Genomic DNA, 21,848 nt, shown 5'->3' on the forward strand with positions numbered 1-21,848 from the left:
AAAATGGTTCTTCATTTTATCCTAAACAAATGCTTCTTCATTTGATCCTTTGTTTCCATTGGTGCGGTTTGTTTTTGAGGTTGTCAGGTTGTTACCTCTCTCGTCAAGTTTATGTTCTGAAAGAACTGTCCGACCGCAATTACTGTTTTGGTGTTTTCACCCGACATCAGAATGTTCCACCAGTAGTCTTCTTCCATACACCATCTGTTTTTAAATAGGTGTCCCATATGGGTCATTCTTTTTGAGGCCAGTTCAGGGCATGACACCAAAAGATGCCTCAGGGTTTCCACTGTATCTGTTTTATTACAGAATCTGCAGAGGTTGTTGGAGGCAGAGCCTCTGATGAATAGAATTTCTTTGGTGTGTAGAAGGCTCAGCCTGGCCCTTAGGTATGTCTTTCTAATTTGCTTGCTGGGACCTTTTAGCAAGTAGCTCATAGGCTCGTTATGTTTTTGATGGTTGACCGGTAGGTCCAAGGCCTATTTGTATTTCGCGGCGTCTTCTAGTGTTTTGATCCAGTCCATTTCCTTGAATTGTTTGACAGTTTTGTTTGGATTACATTCCAATTCTTCCCATGAGCTTCCTATTTCGGCAAGTGTTTCCGTGTTTCTTTGCACCCAAGTGGAAAGGATGGTGTTTGAGCCTTTGTTTAGCTCTTTGTTTAATAGCTTAAAGATCTTCTCAGAGGATAGTCTGATTTTCCGATGTAGCATCAGAGTGTTTAAATTGACTCTTCCCTTTAGAGAAAGGACATTGATTTCTCTGCGAATCGACGCCATAGGCGTTGATTGTGGGAGCATCAGAAGTTTCCTCCAGAATAGGCCTTCCAGTTTTATCCAGATTCTCTCGGGTATCATAGGCATCGCCTCTGCCCCATGGGAAATAGCAGGCACTGCTTTTGCTGTGTAGAAATTAAGAACTGGTCTCAAGGAGAATTTTCCAAATTTTTTGTCCATGAGTCGTGCTTGTGTCATCATGATTTTTGCTTTTGTGATCATGGATTCCTGCATGGGGATTTCAAAACGGTTTCATGTCTGGTTTACCCAGTATTCCCAAGATGAATGGGGATCTATGGAAGATACCAACGCTGGTGAACTACAATCACAGTCAAGTAACACAACTTTTCCATTAAATTCCAAGAGAATCTCACTCTTTTTGTACTAAACCATAAACACTTACATAAGGAAAATAAAACATGCCTTCCACATGAATCTTCGCTATTACACAAAGGCAGCAGCAAATATAAGGAGCAGAATGCCTTTAACAGTGTTTACGTTAATGCCCTTTTGGGCATTTTTTTTACAAATAGAAAAAGCCAAAAGACATCCGAAAACTTGGGCCCGGAAGTCAAATACCTCCACACACTGCACTGTGTTTAAAATATAACTTGCAGTTGTATAGCCTTTGAACTATTCTCAAACATACTGCAGTTATTTTTATTGTTTTCCAGATTGGCACACTATGCCCATATTTCAATCTTTACAAATAAAATAGCTTTTTTGTCTTCATTGTTCGTCTGAAGCTTGAAAAACAGAAAGCAGGAGAGCACTATGGTAAATGACAGCAGTAGTATGCAACTTGCATGTGCCCTTGATAACATGCTGGTCCTTGTGAAACATGCCCATCACACTGCATCATGACTCATCATGGGATTAAGGTAGTTTGAATAAATAGTTTCCATCCTCAACCAGCTGCACTGGCTACCCTTTCAATTATGTATCATAATCAAGACAGTCTGCAGCCCTTACAAATTAGATAGAACTAAAAGAACCCTGAACCTGGCATAAAATATCACCAACTCTAAATGCCAACACACCAAACTGCATACAGATCATTTCAAGAGGGGCACACTAGGGAAAAGGGTATTCGCCTGCTGCGCACCTTGTCTCTGGAACATGTTACCAAAACAGATCAAACTGGCTCCCTCCATCCAACACTGACCTGAAGACCCTACTCTCAAAAGAATATATCATCAACCACGGCACTCAAACCTACTTCTCCCACTCCGTGGACCCCCACTCTTCCCCTGCTCCCCTATTCATCCCAGTAACCTCTACTGCCCCTTTACCCCACCTGTTAACCCCTGGCTGTATCGCTAGTGCTTGCAATGCTTCCCAGCTAGGTGCGTGCTTTATAAATCTCATGCATAGACACAAATTAGTACCTACTTAGTGTACAGCTCTGTGTTAGCTATTAGATTATGAATATACATGAATGCATAGCTAACTTAACCTTTACCAAAAGAAATATTGACAAAACCATCTGGCCTGATCATTTTCAGGCCTGGTACAACACTATACATACTACCTATCAACCAGATCATATTTCTGTTCTTAGTTCTTTAATATATAATATATTCATCTTTATATATAAAGCAAAATGTATGTATGTGTGTATGTTTGTCCCGCTATACAAACCACAACGTTGAACCCACGTCTACCAAATTTTGCATGGATTCCTCTTTTGTCTGGGCCAAGATCGTCGTCTATGGTTGGATGCAAAAATCTTATATGCAAACAAAATTTTGGATGTGTGTCTGTATGTTACTCCGGCTATACAAATCCACACCGTTGAACCCACTGCTACCAAATTTTGCATGGATTCCTCATTTGTCTGGGGCAAAATTGGAATCTATGTTTGGATGCAAACAAATCACTCTGTAGATACCATAATTTACTGATGCTCACCCTGATTCACTACAGTAGGTACTAGAAGTAGACAACATTTAGAAAAGTTTCTAAAGCAAAATGTTCAATGTGTTGTTTATTCCTTTGAAATGTATTAGTACTGTATACAGTTCAAAAGTGTTTATTAAAGCATTTTTAAAGGGAATTAATTTCTTTTTATCACGCCACTCCAAATATGGGAAATGGCAAGGTTACAGTTTACTTAAATTCATTCACGAGAAGAGAGCACAATCAATCAATATTTCTTGGACATTTTCTCAAATGTGCTAAAGCCATTGAGTGACTGAAACATTGCACAAAAAACGAACATCACTTGGAAAAGTTCCATCTGATGCAAGGCAAAAATCAATATCAAGAGCTTTTGAAACACAACAACAAACAGCAGCAGGACTTGCCGACCACAGGACAAGAGCAACTTTCTCCAGTGCAAATGAGATGCCAGAGCAAACTGAAGCAAGACTTGCTGACATGAGGACAAGAGCAACATCCTCCAGGGCACATGAGACACCAGAGCAAACTGAAGCAAGGCAAGGCTTGCTGACAAGAGGACAAGAGCAACATCCTCCAGGGCACATGAGACACCAGAGCAAACTGAAGCAAGGCAAGGCTTGCTGACAAGAGGACAAGAGCAACATCCTCCACGACACATGAGATACCACTCGATCAGGACACGGGCAAAGCCGGGTAGCCCAGCTAGTTGTTCAATAAATGTTGATGGCCAAGTCCATCTAACTGTTAATGTCCTTGCCTGTTGCAACACCATTTGTTGTACTTAGTCTCCAGATGTAATGTATCCCATACATTATAGACCTGGAGACATGCAGAATATCCATCCTTCTCCTGCCATACTCAGCCCTGGCATGATATGTATTGGCATGGAACCAACTGAGCTCTCATTCTACAATGCCTGCTGCACATTGTTGAATAGGAGCTTGGATTACAGGCATTTTTCACAACCTTTTTTAACTGCGGATACATTTCTTGATAGGTTTTGCTGAACTGTGCCCTCTCCTGAAAATATAATATTCCTCTGAGTTGTCTTAATGACCTCTATTACCCCAGCCTTACGCAGTGAAGGCATGCACTGCTGGCTTTAGATCACGCACATGACACATGGTGTTTATCTTTTGTTTTAAAAACCAGCAGCTTCTGGCCGAAGAAAATAATGATAAAGCAGTGCAATGGAATAGGGTTTACTGTGAATCAAGCATATATCTAACTAGTACACCCTGCCAAACATTCCTAACACAAATAATGCCATTCATGTAGTTGGGCCTCATTCGGACACAGCCAGGCCATGCCATTTAAGGTGACCATGTCATGTGACTAACTCTGCTGGGACCCTGACGGCCTTTTGTAAATGATCCTGACTTTTAATTGACAGCTCTCCAGCTCTACCAATTTTTTCAGAATCACTGGCCCGAGGTGACTTACTCTGCCACAGATCTGCTAGCTTTACAGAAGTGATCCTGATCAGCCTCTCCTGACATGTGAGATTCCCCATACAAGTACATGTTTTCAGACTGCAAATTGCTGACTTTATTATAAAACGAGATGTTTTTATTCACTAGTGAAATGTAGACTTCTCTTCAGAGGTAAAAGCAAACACTGACTGGGTCGAGTTCAGGTCCCTGGCAACTGAGTTCAGTTGGGCCAACACCACAAGAAAAATTGGTTGCATGTAGGAAGAAGGTTAAGTACAAAGAAAAGCATTTTAAATCTCACTTAAAGCATGGGATTGCCAATGAAAACCTGATAAGAGGAAACGTTGGAATTCTTTGCACTATTTTGACAGATCCGCCAGCCAATGTGAAAAAAACACAAAACATGTCTGGGAGTGACATGTAAATGCTTGTAACAAATCCACAACCCATGACTGTGGAGAAGGGCATGTAGCCAAAGTACTGTTATCTACCAATATTATGTCCTCCTAACCCCCACTCTACACCCTTAATGTTGGCTCCATCAGGTGGCAGTAAAGTATTACCTATACCTAAAAGGAAATGAGTGAAACAGAGCCCCCTCTGCCCCCCCCCCCAATGCTACTCTTGATCGGCTAGTATTTAGAAAGGGCTTTTATCAACATGTCAACAATGCGGTTTCATTCATTAACAGCACTTAAATGAAAGGCTTAAAAGTGTAGGTACTTACTCCAAAAGTGTGAGGAAGTTTATAAGTTCCTGATGAGATATTTTGTTCCAGTAAGTAAGAAGAGTATCTAAAAAAGAATAAAATGAAGGATGACTACTTACAAAATATTAAAATGTGACTGTTAAGTATCTGAAGATATACAAGCCTGTGAAAGGTATCAAATGCGTGTGGGCTATAGTTTGCTAGCTTTGTACAAAGCATTCTGCTAAATAAATTCAACAGCCATTTTTTTATTGCCTTCTTGTGGATCTGTTAAGCAAATTTCTTTCATTAATGTGTGCATGTTTTTTTTTTTAATTCGCAAAACATCACTCCTAACATTTACAGTGCTATTTCATACACATGCACAAAATAACAGATTGGCACATGACACCATGCACCTCTCCTTTGCCATTGACATGGGGCAAAGATGAATTGTTGAGCTTTGTTACCATGCTTACCTGGGAAAAAGTAGATTCCAGCAGATTGAAGAAGGCGCCGAAAATCACTGCGGCAGGTATTAGCATATGTCTGTGAAGCAGGTGGGTGCCTCATTAATATAAATTGGCAAAACAGAGGCAACGAGGGGATATGGTCAGTCCTAGCACTGAAATGCTGGAAGGCGATGTGAACTGGATATGCGTATGGATTCTTCCAACACGCTCATATGCACAAATAGGGTGGCTAACACGGGTCTTCTATGATGTTAGTGAGCCTGGTTTACCTCTTGGACCTCACACAATCACTTCGCCACTACATGCACACAATCTCGCTTTTCTCCTACTGAGGTATTAGCTTTTATGGAAGTACAATGACAAAAAGTAAATGGACTCTTCAGGCAGTTAAAAACCGGATGTCCTTGAAATCCTGCACAGGAGTGTCACTAATCACGAAGGAAAGGGGTTTCAGGTTCATGTCCCGTGAACTTTAACAACAATGATGTAATTTGCGACTGTGCTGCATTCTGCTGGTGCTTTCTATCCAGCGTGCATTAGAATAGCGAATGACGATATTCCAAAACGTCAAGCCATTATTTAAGGTAAAGCAGTCTGGTATAGAACATGCGTTTCCATTTAAAGAGGCGTCTTATCAACTGGTTCTGAAAAAAGGTGTGATGGGTGGGACACGTTGGTGGGAGAATAGGGCGAGGCAGATATGGATCTTGAAGTGTCAATGGCCCTCATTACGACCCTGGCGGATTTTTACCGCCATCGGCGGACTTTTCCGCCATGGCGCAAAGTCCCTTTACGCCATGGCGGATGGCGGACTTACCGCCCCATTCCGAGGTCGGCGGGGCGGTAAGTCCCCATTGACCCATTTACCCTTCCCCATTCCCATTTCGGCCCCATAGGGCTCAATGGGAGTGGGGAAGGTGTTAATTACGCCACCGTACACTACGGTTGCGTAATTAACACCGAGGTCCCATAGCGCCATGGATTTTTACGCCCGCAAAAAGCGGGCGGAAAAATGACCATGGCGCTCTGGGAACTCGTAGTTGGCGGTAAGGGGTCGGCGCAGCTAACGCTGGCGTAAACCCCTTACCGCCAGGGTCGTAATGAGGGCCAATGAGTTTAGGCTGGATGTGTGTGTGTGTGTATGTGTGTGTGTGTGTCCCCGTCCTCAGAAGGAAGACCCCTATGTCAGTTACCTTCCGGACTCACTACAATCAAAGGTCTGCCAGGAGTTTGGGTGGGCTCAACAAGATGGGGTGTATGTATAGTGGAAAAGTAGTGGTAGTTATATAGAGTAAGTTCTACACAGCTCAGATGGACCTGGGGTTAGATATTCAGTGGTAGTAGCAGGCATTCTGGGCCTTCTGATGCAGATGGTGTGCGTGTGTGTGGTCAGGAGTGCGTAGTGTAATGTGGCAAGAAGGAAAGCTTAGGTGGTTAGTGAGGAAGCAGATCCTAGATGAGGATATTTATCGGGCCAAGAGCCCTGGTATTCCTTGGTTTAGTCTTGCAGAGATACTACAGGGGTCTGCAACCTACGGCTCTCCAGATGTTTTGGACTACAATTCCCATGATCCCTCTCCGTTGACTGTGCTGGCAAGAACTGATGAGGGTTGTAGTCCAAAACACCTGCAGAGCCAAAGGTTGCAGATCCCTGTACTATGGGGTGATAGTTTGGATGCTCTCCAGTGGCCCTTTGACTAGGCCTGTGGAAGGGTCTTGACGTCCTATATCTGTAGTGGAGGAGTGTGTGGGGGAATTGTATCTGGCCTCTAGAGTGAGGGTAACAATGCCATTGTGCTACAAGCCAGGAATGGGAATTCTCTACCATTCGTGGAGAGCCCATGACTGATGTAGATCCGATTGAGAATGGCCTATGGAGCCTTGGATTCTAGGGTTCTGGTTGTACTTGGGCCAGTCCTTGTGCACTAGACTTAGTGTCTCATGGCCACTGTGGATGCGCATTATGAGGCCTTCCCGAATGCGTCCAGTTTATGGAGTGAGCGTTTCAGAGCTGTTGTGCTCATTATGTGGTCTTGCAGCCTTATGTCTATTGTGAAGGGCACTTGATTGAAACGGACCAGATTGAATCCTACCTCTACAGTGAACGTGTCGACACAAGTTCCTTTTTGTGTCCTGGTGAACAGCCAGATTCTGGTGAATTTCCTGAAAGTCATGTGGTCTTCCAGGGAGCAGGGTGGCCAATGTATGCTGTGCCAAAGGTTACAAGTACGGAGAAAGAGGACCCTCTTCATGTTTTATGTTGAATTGTTTGACTGTTACTAGATCCAATTTGTTTTATTGGAGCATTCTGGCAGGTGTGTATGAGATAAACGTCTTCAACATAGTTGTCGGAGTCTGGTCCCGTTTCGCACCCTCCAACGCTCTATTACAGTGCAACGGGCAGTTGCCATAGAGGTTGGCCCAACAAGCCGTCTCCAGGAACAGATGTGCGTTCCATGCTGCCATGGAAAAATGTCAGACCCGGAAGTAGCACCTTTCCCACTTTGGCGTTCCAAGTAGCACAAACGCACTCCATCAGCACAGCGTCGCTGCCTCTAATTGAAGTAAGTTTATTGTTTCTGAACTGATCGTTGCTTTTGGTTTCTTGACTCGGCAATTGTTTAACAGATTGCTTTTAGAGCCTAAATGCCTAGTCTTGTTGTTGGATTCTGGCTTGTGTAAACAATTGCTTTTGGATTACCCTGAAACGGTTGATGAATCTGTACTGGATTGTCTTTTGTGTCTTGTTTGGGATACTTCGCCTAGCCTCCTTAGGCTGACTAGTGGAGCAGTTGAACTTTGGATGCTATGCTGTGAATCACTGCTACCTCTGCGGAAGTCCTTGTTAGAGCGTCCTCGTGCCACCCGGGTTTAGGTCCCACTAACCTTACTAACTTCCATTCCCCTTCTCTATCCCACAGGCCTTTCTTGGACTCTAGAACCCTCAACCATAGTCAACCACCCACGTTTGCTACAGCATAGTAACCCATCCAGCAGTGTTATTAGGTAAGCGATCTTCTTATCTCAGTGCTTGTTAACTCCTAAAATAATTTCAAAGCAAAATACTGAAGCTATACTTCTATTCACCAGATACCGAAACCAAACAGAGCTTTTTGGGGATATCTGACCTGAGACCTAGTCCATTGGCTTTCCTGTATGCCTTTTCTATAGGCACTGTCCTTAATTCTGTGATTAGGAATTGTTTTGGACACTAAGTCCTGTTCCTGTCCTTTTCTAGTCTGGCAAGTCCTGATAACCCCTTTGCTATTCCGCATGAGCCTTGACTCCCCCTAATATATACATATATTATTCTGGGGGAAGTGTTGTTTCATGAGAAAGGTCACCCTCTCATGAGGAGAACCTAACTAGGGTTGCTCGCTGTGACCACCGAAGGCTCGTGGAGAAAGGCAGGTCTGACAATGGTGCTTAAGCCTCTGCGATGAACGTCCAAATGGACGAGATTATTTGAACTAGATTCTACAATTGACCATTTTTCCATGAAGTGTCTGGAGTGCCAGAGTAATGTGTTTCCATTGTTTCCTGTTTCAGGAAAAATCTCACTGGTGAGCTTTAGCCTCTTTGTATATGGTTCAATAGAGAGTCCAGGAGGTCAATATAGAAGCTGTTAATGTAGTCAAGTCTTGAGAGTTCTACAACAATGACTGCAAGGGTTGTATATGAGAAAGCCTGGCATGCCATGATGGGGCAAAGGGATCTTAGGTGAAAGAAACAGATTCTGGCTTTAATTTGACTGATGAGGTCTACTGAGAGGCATATTCCCATTTCTTCCAGCCAAGTTCGGATTCAGATGGTTCGAGTTACAGTCGCTTTTCCTCATCCACACATCTTGTCTTGGGAGCCAATTTCTGAGTTCACATTGGCTTTCTTTTGATGCTTGTGTTAGTTTGTCCACAATGTTAGTATCTTCCGTGTAACTCTGACAGATTATCTTCCGTATAGTATCTCCCATATAACTGTAGCAGGTGAGACCTGAGGTGCTGATGATTTTCACGAGAGGGCTCATGTATATGTTGAAGAGTAGAGGGGACAGGTAGGAACTGTGCCGTCCATGCTGCTGCTGGTCTGTGCTTGTACTTTAGTACATTTTTTGAGGAGTATTGCTGCACAAGGGGAATTGCGATAGATTGCAAGGTCATCCCGATTCACTGTGGGGAGGTAGTTGGTAATAATACACTTTTACGTTGTTAAAGACATGCTGAATGGCATGGCATCACAACGTAACAATTTTGTGATTGTGCCTGTTAAGATTTGTCATGAGTGTAGTTGGCTCTGTCCTTTTCCTGATCCTACTCTTATATTTGATGACACATAGGTCAAAGGTGTAAATATTGAGCGAAAACATCTGGGATGAACAATAAAGAACTCACAACACCATACGTCCCAATCATGGACTATACCAACACACTGCTTTTGAGGCATTCAAGGTCTTTGTCATCACATCAAGAACAGGCTGGTTGGGAGACAGTGGCCTGACAAGGCGGCAAAGGAATCAGGCCAGACCGACGCATTTCAAATCTGAGTATGTTCTACCTGTGCTGAAAAAGAAATTGCTTAAACACACTGATCTGAACACAGATTGGACGTGGACATGATGACACAACTGCAGGATAAGATTAAGTACTTTTTGCGGCGGAACGAGTGTACTGTACCCAACTACTCCACTATATGGGAGACCCTTAAAGTGTGGTTGAGGGGGGAATTCATTTCTATGACCTCTGGAACTCTGAAGGGGATTAAAAGGGACTTGCAGGAGGTTGAGACAGACTTAAGGAGACTTGAAAACAACTATGGTACCTCACACAATAGGGCACTCCTGGGACTCATTGAAGGGAATCTATTGAAGTTAGGGAACTGGCAGACAGGGAAGTCCGTCCTATGGCCCCACCTGCTCAGGCATGACGGTACAGAGAAGCAGATAGGCCGGGTCGCTTCTTGGCCGTGGTAGTCTGTGGCAAGAGGGGAACACTATGTATTACTGGGATTAGAGCACACTCAGGCAATATGCTAACCACACAGGAGGAGATTAACCCGGGAATTTTACCGTTACTATGAGGCCCTGTTCACCAATATAGATACATGCACAGACGATGACCTGGCCCAGTACTTGGAGACCATCCCTCTCCCGGTCCTCAAGGCACAGGTGATTCTTAATCAGCCAGTTACGCTAGAGGAAATCACAGACGCGATCATGGCCTTGGCATCTGGGAAAACCCCTGGCCCTTACGGCATAGGCATAGAGCTGTACAAGGAAATGCGACAATTGCAGGCACCTAAATTATTAGGTTTATAGTGACATTTTCGAATGTAATAATTTCGAATGCCTTAATGTCGAATGAATAATGACGAGACAAAAAATGTCGATTTTTTTTTTTTTTAATGGGGTTTCCCCCCAACCCCCTTTTTTTTATTGACACTTTTTTTACTAACTAAACCCAAAAAAACCTATAAAATAAAAAAAATATATTCGAAATTTGTTTTTTGAAATTTCTTTTTCCGACATTAATGCATTCGAAATTATGCATTCGAAATTTTAACTGGATACCAAATTATTACTGGACTGGGAAGAATCCCTATAAAATGGTCCACTGCTGCCCACGCTATCTGAAGCAGTTATCACGGTTCTACTAAAACCGAATAGACCCACATCTGAAATGGCCTCTCACAGGCCGTTGTCCCTCATTAATGTAGACATCAAGGTCTTTGCTAAAATTGTATCCACCCGCGTACTTCCATACATGTCGAGCTTAGTTCACTCAAACCAATCTGGATTTATTCCGGAGTGGTCTATTGCATTTAATTTTAATCTCCCAGATAATAAGGAGGTTATGGCGGTGGTGGCCTCGCTGTATGCAGAGAAGGCCTTTGATTTTGTCTCCTGGAGGTTCTTCTTTGCAGTCCTGCGACAAATGAAACTTCGAAACCCTTTAATTTAATTTGTCCGATTACTATACGTGGAGCCGTCCGCCAAAGTATGCACCAATGGCACACTGTCACCCATCTACCGTCTAAAATGGGGAACAAGACAAGGGTGTCCATTTTCCCCATTACTTTTTGTCTTGGCAATAGAACCTTTTGCGACAATAATTGAGTGCTAGACATGGCCATAGAGGAATCCGCATAGCGGGCCCTCCCCAGGTTATATCCCTGTATGCAGACCGCACACTGTTATATATCCGTGATCCGGAACAAAATATGGCAACAATGATGGAGGAGATCTGTAGATTTACGTTCTTCTCCAGGTACTGTAAAAATGCGGCAAAATCGGAACTGTTTCCATTGACCAACGCCACTCCCATGCCAACATGTCTATCAGGATTCAGATGGGTCCCGGCTTGGTTCCAGTATCTATGCATAGTAATTTCACATTTGCATTGGGCACTGTTTGCCGACAATCACAAGGTCTATCTAGAGGCCTTGGCAGCTAAGCTACAACTGTTGACAAAGATTCCATTGTCCCTGTACCGTAGGCTCTCACTACTCAAAATGGTGGTGGTTGCCAAATTGTTGTATTATTTTAGCAATATCCCTATTTGGTCCGGGCAAAGGTTTTTCAATAGATTACGGTCCCTGGTATCTGACTATGCTTGGGCGACGGGTACACCGCGACTGAACTGGGATGGGTTGGCAGAGTCTTTCAAATTATATTGTATATTAAATTGTTGCACATGCAATATTCTGGTCATTGGTATACTGAGGACCCAGGTCGGATACACCAGGAGCTGGAGTCCCATAGTGCTGCTCCGTCAAACCTGAAGTCTATCTTCCGTGGGGGGCGACACGAAGACCCATGCTCGTTCGACCTGGTGCGCACAACAGTGAATGCGTGGTCCAGACTGCATAAAAGATTAGATGTGTCGTCCCCGTACTGCAGCGCTGCACCCTTATTGAACTGGCCAGGGCTCCCCCGACTTATGACAATGCCATCAAGAACATGTGGGACCCGGGGAGGAGATGACTCCGGTCGACTTGTTCCCAAATGGGTTATTTGTCTCACTTGAGGACTTTCAGGCCAAACTGGGAAACAGCCTGAATAGATCCTTGCAATATTTCCGGATGCGGTCAGCAGCCAGTTGCAAATGGCCTTCGTTCCCACAGGAGCCAGAGGTTTGTGAACCAGTTGAAATGATATTGAGAGGCAGGAATCCCAGAAGGCTTGTCTCTAGACTATATAGAGCCTGTCAGTCTGGCCAAAAGTCAGCTATCAGGGTAAATGAGAAATGGGAGAAGGATTTGAACACTGAAATACATGATGTTCAATGGGCACGGTGGTGTCGCCGGACGAAAGAGGTTTCTCTTAATGTAAATTTTTGGTTAATACAATTTAAGATATTGAATTCACTGCATTACACCGCACGTTACGTTTCGAAGTTTACACCGAATGTGAGTGGCGAATGCATGAAGTGTGGCAGAACTGATGCTAACTCATTCCATATGTACTGGGATTCCACATGATTGCCCAGTTTTGGCAGGAGGTTGCAGGTGTATTACACGAAATTACTCAAGTATCCCCAGTGTTCACTCCCCCGAAGTACCTTCTGGGAGACATTGGAAACGTCAATGTGAAGTTACATAGGTTCTTTAACTTGGCTTGCACGGTTGGTAAAAAATGTATTTTGAAATATTGGAAATCAAGAACAGCTCCTGGTGCCCGGGAATGGCTCCAGTAACTGACCTATGCCAATGAAAGGGAGGAGGGTTACACTGCAACGGTCATAACCAGCTGTCGCCCGAAATACATTTGGGGACCTTTCCGAGACTACCTTTCACAAACTCATGGGGGAACGCGGACCGCAGAATAGATTTTTATACATAAAACAAATGGCAGAACATCTAGTAATAACCGAAGTGTTAACATTGCCGCTTTGTGTTTTTACTGTACCTCAGTGTTAATAATCAACCAATCTTCTGTCTCTCCATGAACATAACTGGTCAAGAATGCAACATGTCTGTTGTTGTGTTAAATAAAGTTTTTTTAAAAAAAAGGAAATCAATCTGTGTGCCTGATAATTTAGTAGAGGGCAGTATAGGGAATAAGGTCCTGAGTCTGCCAATGTCTCTCCCGATGGCTCGTCTATGCTACGAGCTAGGCCTGCAATCTATGTGAGCGCACTTGGACTGCAGGGTTGTCCCACTTTATAGACTGGCTGTACTACCCAGGCAGAACTCACTTTATGTCGATATAGGAGTCCACCTGAACGAAGGTAACTGTGACTTCCTCTCAACCCTGAAACAAGATGCTTGCAAAATGCTCGTAGAATGGTACCAATCAGAAAAAACGTTAGTTGACAAACCCATGAAAGTTAAACGGGCCCTAATGAAAAAGGACTGGATACTGTCCAAAGAGACTTTCAGTGAAATGTAGTCCTTTAGGGCATTCCCTCTCTTGGATAAACCTATAGGTTTTGTTTTACCCTACTTGCAACAATTTCCTAACGCTAGATGGAGATCAGAACTCCTAAGATCCCGATTAAATGTAGTCATCACCAAAGAAATTCAGAGAGTACGTAAGAGAGGGGAACCTCATGAAGGGATTTGTGATCTTTGCCAGGGATGGGGTGACACAAGATTTGAAACAATTTATTAATTGTCTGTAGAGCGAATAAGGCCTTAAGGCTTAAGTATTTTGCACGTTTTGTGCATAATAATGAACGGTTGGACTTGGAGGACTTTTGGTCCAGATTACAAGCTGGGAATGAAACCTTTTTATCTCTGGAACTTTTAAGATTGCTGAATGAACTAGACTTTGTTAAATTATAACTATGATGTGGTTTTATTACGTCTGTATTTGTGGAGATAAGCCAAAGGTGTTTTGATGAGTTTTTTAATGACAACTTTTATGTAAATTCTTTGAAATGGTTGATGCATTTTGTATGTTTGTAATTGTGAAAAGTCATATTTATGGCTAAGCACAAATAAATACATTTTAAAAAAAGCTCAGCATCTGTTTAGCACCCTGGTGCCGTCCATCTTCTGATTATTATGGAATTACTGATAAGGAACCAACTGAAATGCTAGCCTATTCCAAATGCACAAAAACACAAAAACAAATGCAGCCTGTGAAGAGCCAGGAATGAGACACAGACACAGATGACTCATGGTTTTAGTTATAGACTTTTATTTAAATGAAAAGGGGTTGGAATATGCCTCAATGTCCCTAATCTAGGTGGAATTTCCCTACCACAACCAAAACTAAGGGTCTATCCAGTGTAAAGATGTCTAAAATAAATGTACATCATGTCTCCAAAATCCTATCCTCACCCTCACACTCTAAAACTAACTTTAAAGTGCAAAGGTAGTTGTCTCTGCTTCTGGAAGTGCACAAATGTTCAAATCCAACACAAAGTTCAAACTCCAACACCAAAGTTCCAAATGGATAATGTTCACAGCTCCAGGGAATGACTCTCTTCCCCAGGTTTCTCTCCAGGTAATGCAAAGTTCAAAACAAAAAGAATAATCCAAGTTCCTGTTAGTTCAAGAGGACAAATCCTTCCTCTTGTTATTATAATCGACTATCAGGGAAATGGCTCCTTTCCACAGGTTTCTCTCCACATTCAAGATAACTCCAAATCCCAAGCACATGGGTCTACCTTGGAACCCTCCTTTAACTGTACTGCAATTTGGGTGTGGGCCTTCAGACTCACAGCACACCTGGTATACTCACGTGCCAGGTGTTCTTCTTCATTCAAATGCAATTCAAAATCCCCAAAGGCATGGGCTTCTTTTAGAATCTCGCTTACAGTTCTTTATAAACACTTGTCTTTGCCTGGTGCACTCTCCAGCCAGGACTTTCATGCAGCTAGTTCTACACACTTGACCTTGCGTGGTATATTTTCCTGCAAGGACTTTCATACAACGTGCGTCACACACTTGACTTTGGTTCACACACTTGCCATTGCCTAGTATACTCTTGTGCCAGGACTTTCATACAATTTCTTTATATAGCATGTGTTTGATATTTTTTTAATGAAATACATTCTCTTTAGGAGTAATCATTACTACTCATTGCCTCTTCCTCATCCCAGTTTCTGGCATTCTGTTTTCCCTGTGGTATTGAGGAGGCTGGTGCTGGTCCTTTTTGGGATCAATCAGTACTATTCCTTGCCTCTTCCTCGTCTCAGTTCCTATCATGCTGTTTTTCATGGGGTATTGAGGAATACTGTCTATAGGCTTATCAAGTGGTTGAGGGAGCTTGTTACTATATGCCATCAAGGCATGAGTAAGGGAGGGTACGTCTCTAAAGGGGAATGGGGGATATGCCGCTGCCAGATTCATCACAGACCATACAAAAATATTTGTTCCGGCAGCCGTTACTTCCAATTCAGAGATATGTCCTCGATCTGCCTCAGTACCTCATTTTAAGAACTAGCAGTTAGGCTTGCCATTGCTTTGAAACCACCACAGGAGGCAATTTCTAAAAAGGTCTAAATTACATGGCAGGGCCATTAACATGTGCACTTTAAAGCACTTAGGTCCATCGCTGCAATGTTCTTGCTTGCCCTAAAAATGCAAAAATGTGTATACACCCTGGTGAAGACAGGCTTAAATGAATATTTTGCACTATGTAATATAAAGAAGCGTCTTTCAATGTATGAATGCACGAGACATTTACAATGCATTCCTAAGGAATCTGCTTGCTTTTAGTGCTAGTGATTCCATAGGCATCCAATGGTTTTTCGTCAGCATGAACATGACATGCTGTGGGAAAAGCACTCATGTTTTGGAGGGTGAGTGGGAAAGGGAGGCAGAAACAGTAATCTCAGGCAGTGGCCACTCTCCCCTGCAAAATCAATGCAAATCCCACGAGGTGCAAACAGGGGTGCTAAACCAGGCATTACACCCCTTTCTGATCTTATGGGACTTCTTAACAAAAGCCATCCTTCGGGGAGTTAGGATGACGCAACAATCAAGACGGGGTAGAGTGTGCAAGGGTGATTTCCATGATGACACTAGCTACTGCCATCCTTACACGGGATAAGTAATGCTTTTTACACCACACTTTGGGAATTCTGGTGGGGATAAGACATGTGGTCCTGTTTATGTCTATAGACAGTTACTCGTGTAATATATGTTCAGGTACAGCCGCATACACTGCTAGACATGACCTTCAGATGTGATATAGTCCTATCGTTCTGTTGGAGCATCTGGTTAAAGGTCCAAAAGTATTTTCAGATTTTGAATCTAATCTCAAACTTTAGTTTGTGTTTCTCCACTTTTAAAAGTCCCTTTCTCCAGACCAATGCCAACTCCTTGTTATCCCCATTACCACTGTATTCCATTGCTGACATAAAAAAAATGGAAATCTGTTTGAACACATTGTAGCTCCTGTTTGCAGTATGCCACATTGGTGGCTTGAACATTCTATTCGACCATCAGACCAAACAGCCTCATATGGGCACGATATTTAGTCACATTTTAGAGATATGTTACCTACATCGCCAATAGCGTTTGTGTCCTGGAACGTCACCCTACTCGAGTCCTTGCCACTCTGTGGAATTCTATTTAGAATTGATCTTCACATCTTATTCATGTTTAAGATAATTCAGCCAATGAAATACCACATTTTCCAAGCCCTTCACCCTGGAAATCCCTTGCTTTAGAGCGCTTTATGCAATGGTGATGCAACGATTGCTAAACAAAGATGATGTATTATTGTAAAATTAGAAATGGCATTGTGCTACTAGGAGAGAACTACATTCTTTATAGCCAACAGGCAACATGTGATTAGTATTTTCTGTCAGTATTTGTCAACACACCTTAAGAATATGAATGGGAATTTTGACGTGCATCTAATTCTCAAAGTAACTCAATACACTCTATTGTCTTGATTGTCTTTTTGAGTGGGAGAGTGCATGTCCAAGAGTTAGACATTTTACAAACGACCTTGTATCTACTTTTTGAGTCCAATGTGACACGTCACAGTGTCAACATCGCATTCAGTCCCTGGCCCGTCTGAGAGTAGGACTGACAGGAACAGCCCTGAACTATTTCAAAACCCCCTAAGAGAGCAACTAGTTAGAAACTACCAGGTCCCAAAAAGCAGGGTATTCCCAAGATGCATCAGGTTACAGTGGCGGCTGCTGAACATTTAAAGTGGGGCATAAACTTCCAGGTGCATTTTCACCAATCACAACCATTTCTAAATGGATGTAGATAGGCAACCAGAAACAGATTTGGAAAATAAATGTGACCAGTTGTTCAGTTTGCACTACCATTTTCCAAAGAAATGTGTTGAAGGCAGTATATTTACAAGCCTCTCACAGTAGTGAGTGTTAAGCACCCCACTGTCTGTCCATGCCAGCAATACTCTACGCATTCTCTGTCTGCCCAAGTACCCAAAGTTCTTCACAAGGTATGCGTCCCATGCCAGCCCCTCACTCTGCATGTTGATGTGCCCAAGGCTCCTGACAGTAGCAGGTATTGTGCTCAAGCTCCTCACCTTCTGTCCTAGGCGCCAGCCTAATGAATGTCAGCCTAATTCCACTTGCAATTGAACCTAACAAATGTCAGCAAGATTGTCAACACTTGTGAACTGTCACCTTATTCTCAACTAAAGCAAAGATTGAGTTGATTCCTTAATTAATGGCTAAAGTGTATTGGGTGAGGGCTCAGGTGCAATGGATATCATTACAGCTTGCTAAATTGTCCTCTACTATTCCTCTTAACGACCTGCTGAGTCCATTCCAACAGACCATTAGAGAAGCTCTTGATGTCCTAGCTCCTCTGCGCACTAAAATCATTAAAGATGATGTGAAGAGGAATACTTGGTTTAGCGACACAGTTATTACCTCGTGGAAAGTAAAGCGTGCTTAGGAATGAGCAAGGTGGGAAAATCCTTGTCCTGATACTTTGTCTGCATATATGAAGGCAGAGTAGGACTATACAACTGCTATTTGTACAGCTAAACAAGCTAATTACAATGAGAGAATGTATGCAGCTGAGTCTAACTCCATGGAACTGTTCACCATCTTGAGTTAAAAGGGAAATCCTCCCGCAATCCCACCTTTGAAGTTGATAGGACCTGGTGACGATACTTTCAGGACGAGTTTCTAGGAAAACTCTATGTCATCAACAATCTATTCATAAACAAGTGTTGCTTTTAGAGAACTTGCCCCTTATATACCCTATCTATCTTTAGTTCTGGCAGCATCCTATGATAATCAGACGTTGTTCTCGTTTAGAGAAAGGCAGGTCGGGGCTTGACCATTGGTTTGCAATTTTCAATGTATCTTTTTTCATTGTTGCCAGACTACATATTGGCTGGAATAATAAACTAATGGCTCTTTATACATCTATGACAGAAATATAATAACAATATATTCACAGATAGAAATCCTTGATACAGTAGAACATGTTCAATAATGTTATCTGTGAATCCTCAATGACACTGAAACACACACTTACAAATACAGTCTAAACATCTTATGAATGGCAATAAAATGTGAACCACATGGGGCTCTATACATTGTCAGTAGGTAAAAATGTAATTTTCCTACATGAATAGTACTGGAAGTTATTCCATATATGACAAGTGACCGTATCTCTTCCCTTAATGAATATGTATATTTATAATTAACAGTAATTGAGCAAAACAGAAATGCATTACTTTGAGCAAGCCCATACCTGTACCTTAAACTCAATACACTTTGTAGTTGCCAATAATCATCTGGCTGCAGTCACTTCCATTGAATACAACCATTGCCAAACACAACGCATTCGATTTGGCTTGTATGTAGGCATGGGATTGGCATTTGCCAGGCACTGTCATAATGGTACTACCTGACCATAAGATGCAACAGCTAGAACATGGTGTGATTATATGTGCATATGAGTGTCTGGCAGCTCAGATCTGCCGGTAATTTCGCGCCTTGAAACACTTGTGTATAGGTGCGTTATAAATGCCTTATCATATCATATCAATTCTATGCACCCCAATACCAAACTTGTACTCTGCACATGCGGAATAGGGCCAGTATATGGAAATACCAGAACTTTCTTTCTGGACTGGCGGGGTCCTTAGGAGGCTGAGTGTCCTTTTGGCGGGGGGCCTAGGAGAGGAGTTTGCTGAGGAAGTGTGGGATCACCAGATCAGGAAGAGGAGAGACTCTGAAGCCCAGAAGAGGGGTGTGCTCCGGTGAGAGAGAGAGGATCCACATCAACCTAACAAAAACGGGTCTGCTTCTGTGAGGGGAAGAGAAGAGCCCCATGAACCTCAGACGATGAGTGTGCTCCAGTGAGGGTGAGAGGAGCCCCCAAGAACCCCAAAGAATTGTCTGCTCCAGTGAGGGGGAGATGAGTCCCCTGAATTCCAAAAGAGGGGATATGCTCCTGTAAGGAAGAAGTGAGCCATGGGGCGCAAGAAGAGGGGTGTGCTCCAGTGAAGGGTAGGAGATTCCATAGAGACTAAAAGTGGTAGACACTGCCCCAAAAGAAGGGAGGAGGAAGAAGTAGTAAGCGAGAGAGTGACTTTGACCCCAGAAGAGGGGATGTGTAGCAGAAGAGGAGAGGCCTGTGCACTCGAAGAGAGGTGTGCTACAGTGAAAAGAGAGGGCGAGCAGGGCACTATACCCCTGGGAGAGTGGCAGGACACCATATCCCTGTGTGTGGATTAGTGAGCAGGGCACTATAGGCCTGGGAGACTGTGCATTGCACTTTAAAAACATAGGGGCCCCGGAAGAGGGGAATAGGTAACAGAGAGAAAGAGAGCCCAGTGAGGGGAGAGAACTTTTGGGACACATGGCAAAGGGAAAAAAGCTCAAAATCCCAAGAGAGACGGAGAGGCCTTTTGGTCCCCGGAAGGAGTGATAAAGAGTGAATGGTAGAGCACCCTAAGCAGGAGACCCTTGCAAGAATCTGCTGCAGCAGGCGCGAGAACAAAATCTCTCAGATTTCTGTTCGCTATTCTGCCACACCTGTGGATTCACCTGAAATGTTCACGCTCGTCTGGTGGGTTGTGAAATGCGAAATATTCTCTGTTGCATGCCAAACCACTGCCAAAACCATGCCGAAACCTGCTGAAGCCCAAACATGCACTGAATTATGTGTACCTTGCGTGTTTGGTATGATCTGTTTTGCGCGCACGCACACATTTTTGCGTGCCCGCACACTTTGATCCATTTTAAATTTGGGCCACAAGGGATGCACATTTTGTGACCGTGCCCATGCACTTAGCACCCCATTTTGGCACTGTGAGACCAAAACACTTTGTCATGCCCCGAAATGCCGCCAAATGATTCACATGCGTGAAATCTGATAATGGTGCGCACAGCATACCTTTGTACCATTGTGAAGGTTCGCATGGGCGAACTCGTGCAATGGCGTGAGAAATTCACGAGAACCTGTGCAAAACTTTGACGGATGAAATACTCCACTTGGTACACCAAATTCCCGGTGGAGGAGCAGCCATGTTGCTTTCGTGGAACACGTGAAAGCGGTAACCAGTGCAGATTCCGCCTGTTTCGCTTTGTGGGCAAAGCTTTTGCCCAGCACTAGTCTGGACACATAACTCTCACATGTACGGATCTGTGGCTAATCTACAGCTGATACAAAGTGTGCTAAAGGAATGGACCATTTCAAATGTGCTGAAAAATATTCCTTACATGAGCTCTGCAGACTGTGTGATTATTTGAAATAGCCTAAAAGTGAATGTAAGCCAGTGCTTTCAAAACGTGTTTTTCAAAACCACCCAATAGGAACAATAGACATAGGAAACAGACTGTGTTCAACTATGAGTTTATTGTTCAGATTTTCAAAAGGCATTAGTTAAAAAATTACACACATGCACCTATGTTTTGAGTTATTTCAAAAAATCACTCAGTTTCCATTGCTGATGTGATGATTTCTTTTCAAATTGAAAAAAATGACTTCATGCAATATATCGGACTCTATGTGTTTTTTTTTTTTTAACCGATTTGGCATTTTGGAAATACTTCCCTCTACATTTACTAAGCCAAACTTTTTGGCTTTCCCAATCCTTGTTTTATTGTTTGTTTTTTTCATTCAAAATCGAATACATTGCAAATGCATAATTTTATTTTATTTATTTTATTTTATTTATTTTAGCATTTGTAGAGCACACTACAGCCCAACAGGCAACGAGGCGCTATAAGGAGTTTTTAAGAAGGCTTGCTTGAGGGTTACAGTAAGCGGCCAGAGGTCAGTTTAAATACATTCGCTTATGCACATTTGCATGGTTACATATTATACAGATTGATTGTTACAGTTGGTTACAAATCTTGTCTAGGTATATAGTCTCCTGTGGATGGTGAATACAGTAATAATGCAAACCTAAAGTGGCAGGCTCTTTAGATGAAGAGCTTGGTTTTTAAGGCCTTGCGGAAGGCCGTGTGTGAGTCGATTGATCTCATCTGAGCTGGGAGGTTGTTCCATAGGGTAGCCGCCATAGTGGGGAAGCTGGTGCCTCCTGCACGCACTCTCTGTGTGTGTGGAACCGTGATACGGTTGGTATAGGCTGCCCTTGAGGGTCTGGAGACAGTTTGTCTCGTTATCCTCTGTGTCAGATAGGGAGGTGCTTGGTCGTGAAGGCACTTGTGTGTAA

At 43.0% G+C, this 21,848-nt stretch overlaps 1 protein-coding gene across 5 annotated transcripts in view; it reads right to left on the reverse strand.

Annotated features, from left to right (window-relative positions):
* Nucleotides 1–21,848, reverse strand: part of DOCK11 (dedicator of cytokinesis 11) — a 1,707,663-nt gene that overhangs the window by 590,495 nt on the left and 1,095,320 nt on the right. For all 5 annotated transcript variants that reach the window (XM_069612850.1, XM_069612848.1, XM_069612847.1 and 2 more), the window contains one exon: nucleotides 4,839–4,905. In XM_069612850.1, coding sequence (XP_069468951.1) covers nucleotides 4,839–4,905 — 67 coding nt within the window. The remainder of the gene's footprint in view (nucleotides 1–4,838; nucleotides 4,906–21,848) is intronic.

The sequence above is a fragment of the Ambystoma mexicanum genome, chromosome 5p, assembly GCF_040938575.1.
Source record: "Ambystoma mexicanum isolate Mex_15411 chromosome 5p, UKY_AmexF1_1, whole genome shotgun sequence".
In the NCBI taxonomy this organism is placed as follows: domain Eukaryota; kingdom Metazoa; phylum Chordata; class Amphibia; order Caudata; family Ambystomatidae; genus Ambystoma; species Ambystoma mexicanum.